This window comes from Prosopis cineraria, unplaced genomic scaffold (assembly GCF_029017545.1).
Source record: "Prosopis cineraria cultivar Desert tree isolate PC_DT_omini unplaced genomic scaffold, ASM2901754v1 PC2, whole genome shotgun sequence".
Taxonomy (NCBI): Eukaryota; Viridiplantae; Streptophyta; class Magnoliopsida; order Fabales; family Fabaceae; genus Prosopis; species Prosopis cineraria.
This window is the reverse complement of record NW_026555333.1, coordinates 20,443,933-20,451,044: the sequence shown is the minus strand read 5'-3', so window position 1 is coordinate 20,451,044 and position 7,112 is coordinate 20,443,933. Positions and strand designations below refer to the sequence as shown.

General features: G+C 28.4%; 1 protein-coding gene across 1 annotated transcript; it reads right to left on the bottom strand.

The window, feature by feature from the left end:
* Window positions 1-1,613: 1,613 nt before the first annotated feature.
* Window positions 1,614-2,695, bottom strand: LOC129303940 (acidic endochitinase-like). The gene has a single exon (XM_054943532.1). The coding sequence runs from the start codon at window positions 2,670-2,672 to the stop codon at window positions 1,782-1,784; it is 891 nt and encodes a 296-aa protein (XP_054799507.1). The 5' UTR covers window positions 2,673-2,695; the 3' UTR covers window positions 1,614-1,781.
* Between the last annotated feature and the right edge of the window lie 4,417 nt (window positions 2,696-7,112).

Here is a 7,112-nt window from a genome sequence, read left to right as displayed (position 1 = left end):
ATTTTAAAATCATAAAATTCTTAATAACTACTATATCCGTTTTCAAATATAAAAAAATAACTACTCCCTCTATTTAAAAATATAAAATATTTTTTAAAGAGTTACATATTTAAAAATATAATATATTTTTTAATTTTTTGATTTATAATCATTGCCTTTTTTTAAAATTATCCCTATTAATAATAACTTTATATTTATTATAAGGTATTTAATAAAGATAGATATAAAAACATAGGATTAATTAAAAAGTAAGTAATTACTTTATTAGAAGTGAGATTCAATTAAAAATACCTTACATTTTTTAACAGAAGGAGTATTTTAAAAAAAATAACTAATTCACAAAATTTAAAAAATAGTTAAATTTAATAACTATATCTCAAATTAAATAATTTGGATTAAATTATCTCTATAATTAATTAAATAAATTTTTCTAGTGATTAAATATTGATAAATGTTTCTTAAAATTTGCAAATTTTGCTTAAAAATAAAAAATAAAGAAATACATAGTAGTTTTTCTTATATTTGAAAAAAGATGGAATACTCTATTTGGATTATTTAAGGATGGTTTGCAGCTCAAGTATATTATTAAAGCTAGTAATTTGAGTTAACTTTAAAAGGCCAACCCAAATAAGTCCGAAAAATCTTAAAGTTATAGGTTGAAATTTAAAAAAAAATTACTTCAAATTTATTCAAGTGATTTGTATAAACCTGAAAAAATATAAGGCAAGCCAAAACCCAAATTCTTTTTTATTATTAATAAATTGAAATTAATATTCACTTCATCTTTCATTTAACACTCACAAAATCTTTCCTAAATTCTTACTTCAGGCATCTCGCACTCCCAAAAAAACTTTTAATATTCTAATAACAATTTGTTTTGAATATCTTTTGAAAATATTAAGGAAAAAATAAACATAAGAATTTACTTCACATGCTTTTATTTTACTCTTTCAATACTTAGTCTCAATTTAACAAGTATACAAAAAATGTACATTGTAGTGTCATGTTACATGCTTGAAAATTTTTAATTTTTTTAAGATACAAAATTGAAATTTACTAAAAAACAGAAACAAAATAAATAATATTTACCATTTTGGATTGGGCTTGGTTATGCAGACATTTTTATATGTTTTGGGTATTTTAAACCTAGCACGCATAAGCTCAAATTTCCGATTTGTATATCATCTGCTTTGATTTTGATCCTGTTCTCTTTGATTTTGAGCTTCTATTCCTCTTTAGTTATAGTTATTAATCTAAAAATGAGATTATTTATTATATCATATTATTTCCAGAAATTCTTTAAAGTAACTTATCAAAATAATCAAAATTTACTTTTTTATGATTACTTTAAAAAATTCAAACAAACGTCATAAATTTTATTGTTCAGTTTAATTTCAAATTAAATGCTCATATATATATATATATATATATATATTTGCCAAGTAGCCGGGGGTAGAAATACTAACTCCCAAAACTAAATAAAATTGTTGTTATCCTGTTATGTAAAATAATGATTGATTATTGATAGTTGGCTCTGTTTCATTCACTGTATTTAAAATCCACATGTACACAGGCAAATGCAAACCGCGCTTAATTTTATATGTCAGATAATGTTGAAAATGAAACAGTCTATGTATTTCATTATGTATTCCAAATTCCAAATTCATCCATTCCATGAAGAAATTTTTATTGCACTCATGTAGCTTTCAGTACCGTAGGAACAATAATCCTACCAACCTGCTACTTATTGACCAGAAGATTAAACTTAACTCTTGAGTTCTTTAAAGAGAACCCTTAATGGCGTCGCTATATTTACTTTGGAGATCGTTGAACCTGTCCCAGATCATGACTCCGCCGTACTTAGCTGACCCCTTGATCGCCGGAAGAACTTGAGAAGTCATCACGTCAGCCGGAATAAACCCGCCACTCGGAGCCGCTGCCTGAGATGCCGGAACCCCCATGAACATCTGACCAGCTTGCACAGTATTCCATTGGTTCCATGAGCTCAAAAGATTGTTAATGTTCTCACTGGTGTACATGCAGGAAGGGTTGTTATAGAATTGAACCCAAACATTATCGAACAACCCAGTGTTGATCGCATTGCTCAGGTTAGCATCTGGGAACGGACATTGCGGCGCGGCGGAGAGGATTAGGTTCTGGTTGAACGCCTTCAGAGCTCTGGCTAGCTCCTCCCAGTGCTGGCCGTTACCGGCCTCCATGTCGAAGTCCATGCCGTCCAAAACGGCGTCGCCTAATGGCCGTGAGGTGGAGCTTCCTCCAAGGAAGTTGTTCCAGAGGTAGTTAGCGAGCTGTTTGGCCTCGTCGGTGGAGTTAAGGGAGTAGCCTCCGGAGCCACCGCCGAGGGAGAGAAGCACTTTGATGCCTTTGGATTGGCAAGTTTTGATGTCATTGCTAAAACCGGCGCAGGTGCTGGCGGTACCGTCACAGTGGCCGGCGAGGTTCAGTTGTGGGGTTTGGCCGTTGCCAAAGACGGCCAAGAAACGAATGTTAATAAATTGGTAGTTGCCAGTGTTGCATGCGTCGGCGAGGGAGCCTTCATTGCCGTTTTGGCCCCAATAAACGGCAATTCCGGCAGCCGAGGACGTCTCAATCAAAGAGGAAATGAGCAAGAGAGGTAGGAGCAAGAGAGAAGCTTGTTTAATGGAAGCCATGTTTATGGAGAGATTGGTTTGCTTGGGTGGTTTCAGAGAAGAAGAGAATGGCGATATTTATAGGTTCATGGGGCGGACAAGTTAAGAGAAACGTGTCTTATGGGGAACTATATGTTTTAATTGATCAAGAGATAGCACCGAAGGGCCGGACTTTGTTTCGGTGCACCACTGTGATCGACGACATTGCAACTTCGTTTCATGGCTTTTTTTTTTTCTTTCTCACGCTCTTTTTCCTTTCTAAAATTAAACGGTAAAATCACAGCTATCATTATAGTAATAAATAAATATCATAAAATTATTATTATATTAAATAAATAAATTTAATTGTTGAAATTTGAGTTGGAGAGTTCAAATATAGAATTTGATTTCAATAGTCCAAATTTTATTGATGATGCACAAATATCTATTTATTAGAAGAAATCTTATTCGAGGCATGTTGGAATATTAATGTGAAAAACTCTTTTAACTGGAAGTCGAACCTTGTTTGCTGCGTTAGGAGTAGTTAGCTCATTCTACTAGACTTAGTCGCTATTCTAACAGTTGAGGTAATTCTTTTCTAGCTTCTAATGTAGTTCTAAACTAATTAAGTCAAATTCTATATCTAAACTAATTAAGGTCAAATTTCAAAAAATTAAATTTATTTATTTAATGTAATAAAAATAATTTTATAATATTAATTTATTATTATTATAATTTTGTGATATTGGAAGTGAAAAACGGGAGAAAACCATAAAACGACATGGTTTACCCTTTTTTGAATCAGTCAATTCCTTCACACTGAAAACAAATCCATATATTTGTGTGTTATTGTTATGTACAAAGATTTTCATTTTAAATGTGATATCTTCTTTAAGGTATTTCATATTTTTTCACATAGATAATTACAATTATAAATTTATTATATTATTTATATTATTTATATTATATATAACTAACACCCACTTATATGTTGAAGAAAAAAAAGACCCAAACCACCACATATTATACACAACATGCCAATATATATATATATATATATATATGGCTCATGAGAATAAATGATAGGCTATTTTAGGCTAAGCATAGATTTTTTTTCTTTTTGTAATTATGAGTACAGAACTTGGCTTGATTAAGGCCAAGTTTTGTACTTCCATATGTAAAAAAAAAAAAATTGAATCTCAGTCTGATATATATCGAGTCTCTACTTTATAACATCTAGGAAAATATTTTTAAAAGTATAGTATATATGAATAAATATTTTTTTTTTTGCAATATTGAGGTCAAATTGCGCATTTTATGAGCAAAATCATTGCTAATTTTTTTTTCCCGTCTGTCTAATAGCTATCATATCTTGTTCTTACTAGAGTTTCATTTTAATTCATTGCATATTTAAAGATTTCCTTTTGTTTATTGCATATTTGAAGATTTTGATTTAATGTTCTGCTTTTTTTCTGTCTTCTACTCATGATTTTTTGTACAACTCATCATAATTTTAACAAATCAACACAAGAAATAATAGAGTTTATTTACACAAGAGCCACCATTAAGTTTTTATGATCATATTTAAAAATATAAGATTTAACGTTACATTCAAATAAAACTTAAGAGACTTGAAGCAAAGAATAAAAATTATAGAGACTCATGCTAAAACATAATATACACAGGGACTAATGAATATATATATATATATATATATATATTCTCTATTTTCTTACGAAAGTGTAATCTCAACAAATTAAACGATTTTATAGGCGCGCTTCTCAATTGTTAATGCGAGTCATTTTTTCTCTTTACATTAGAATGATGAAGTCGTCTTCCTACATGCCAATTAAATACTAAAAATAATTTATCACAAAATTAGTCTAATAAAATTTCACTGTCAATACAAGGATTTAGTTGGCGAATGATCTAAAGAACAACAACAACAACAACAACAACAATGTGGTATACTCTCCACTTTTCCTCCACTAACTAAAATGAAATCTGGACCATCTAAGTTTAATACAGAATAAATTTGGATGGTCCAAATTCAAAGTTTTTATTCTTTAGTTATGTTTTTATTTTACACTTATTAAAATTAAAATTAAAATTTTTAATAAATCTATTTTATGACCCATCAAAATAGTTCAAATTTAATTTAGAGGGTTTAAAAATTAATATTAAATTTTTATAAATTGATTACTTAAATTTATTTTTAATGGTTCGGATTTACGTTTTTTAACTTATAATTTTTTATAAAAATATGTTTTTAGAAAGTGTCAGTTGGTAAATTATCTCTACTTTTAATTTATATTTATCAAAATAAAAATTTATAAAAATTTATATTAAATATGAACTTTTCAAAGTAAATTTGGATAATCAATTTATAAAAAATTATAAAAAAAATAAAAATTAAATTAAATTGAACATATTAAATCTATACTGCCTAGATGGGTGATAAAGTGAATTTATTAAAAATTTAATTTTTATTTTAATAAGTATAAAATATAAATATAAATAAAAAATAAAAATGTTAAATGTGGACCAATCAAATTTAATCCCCACCAGATTTAAATGGTCCAGATTTTATTTTAATTAGTGAAGAGGAAATGGAAAGAAAGGTCGGGGAAGAGAAGCCAAGTCGGTGGTATACATTGATGAAAGCTGAATTGCAGTCGCCGATGTTGACAGACGTGTTGTCATAAAATTAGATAATAGTCAGACCACAAAATCTTCTTCCCCGATTTGTAAGCACTTTCACTTGGGGGGTCTTCTCGATTGAGTTACTTTGCAGACAAGTTCTCTATTAATTGTGGGTATATATCTAAATTTTATATAAATAAATATTACAATAAAAAAAGTCCTTTTTCTTCCAAAAGCATTTAAACTTGATGACGACCTTTTGGAATATTGTTGCGATCGAATTTCAAACGGGCAAGCAAGCTTGTTTAATTAAGATCTATGACAATAGTTCCTCGTGTACATCTGAACCCAAGCCTTACAAGTTTAATGAGAGAGAGCTTTCAAAGGGACGACACATCTATCATACTAATCACTTACCTTTAAATTAAGTAATGTTTTCTTTTTGGTAATTTTTACTTTAAACTATAAGTTTAAGGGTGTCTCAAACTATAAACTATATTTTGAAATAATATTTCCTTTTAAAAATTGAAAAAAGTATGATATTTTTTATTATTAAAAAAAGTTTATTTCGATGGTTAGTTGATAATAAAAATACAGAAAAGATATCAAAATTATAGAAAAATATTTAAGAAATCACAAATAAGTATCCTTTGGCCCATTGATGAGTGCACTGCACTCCTCCTGCGATAAGGAGGATATGTGTTCAATTCTTAGAGTGGGAAAGTCTGTGGGAGAGTGCATGAGTTCCTTCTTATGGGAAAAGAGAGAATGTGCATTTGATTTCCAAAGTAGAAAAATTTGTAGAAGGTGCATGTGTTTCTTCCTATGATGTCTGAGTGGATATTATGGGCAATTGTCCCCTATCAAAAAAAAAAAAAAACTGCAGAAAAACGCATTCACTTTTAAGTCACAATTACATTAGTTAAGTTGCAGTTTTTGAAAAGTTTGTAAATCTCAAAAATTAACTTATAAATTACATTTGGAGACTAGTAAATAATAATATTATACATTAAAGTATTAATATTTTAATAAGATGTTATTAAAACAAATATAATAGTTTTTATTTAATTACTCAGTAACTAGTTAAAGTAGCTTTTGACAAATTAAAATTTAATTCAATAATATAACAAACAAATAATAATAACAAATCTTATCATATTAGATAGAGTCAATTACATAAACTGCACAATACCATTACATCTATCATTAACCATGATGGATGAGTGGATATTATGGGTAATTGCCCCTTGCTGGGAAAAAAAATAAGTGTAAAAAAAAAAAAAGCATTCACTTTTCAGTCACAATTGCACTTGTTGAGTTGTATTTTTTGGAAAGTTTGTAAATCTCAAAAATTAAGTTGTAAATTACATTTGGAGATTTGTAAATAAGAATATTGTTTATTAAAGTATTGATATTTTAATAAGATATTATTAAAAAGTATAATAATTTTTATTTAATTACTTAGTAATTAGTTAAAGTGGATTATCAAAATGATATTTTGCTATTTTATTTGTGTAAAAAGTAACATTAGTATTTTGAAATTTATCAATCTAATACACTTTTCTATTATGCCAAAATTAATCTCATACACTTCAAGACCTATAGTTTAAAAGCAAAATTATTATTTAATCCTTTTTTGTTAAAATAATTCCCAACCATTGAACCGGACTATGAAATTGCAAGAACTCGACTCCAAAATTCTTTCAATTGATAATGTGAGCTTGACGTGGCACAGTGAAGATATCTTTCCTCACTGTTGATGTGGGGGCACCAACGAGCTTTCATGAACGCCCATAATTTTTTCAAGTGATTTAAACAAATTAAAATTTAATTTAATAA

Excerpts from the sequence above, each read along its gene's own strand:
- LOC129303940 (XM_054943532.1), bottom strand. The coding sequence starts at position 2,672 with ATGGCTTCCATTAAACAAGCTTCTCTCTTGCTCCTACCTCTCTTGCTC.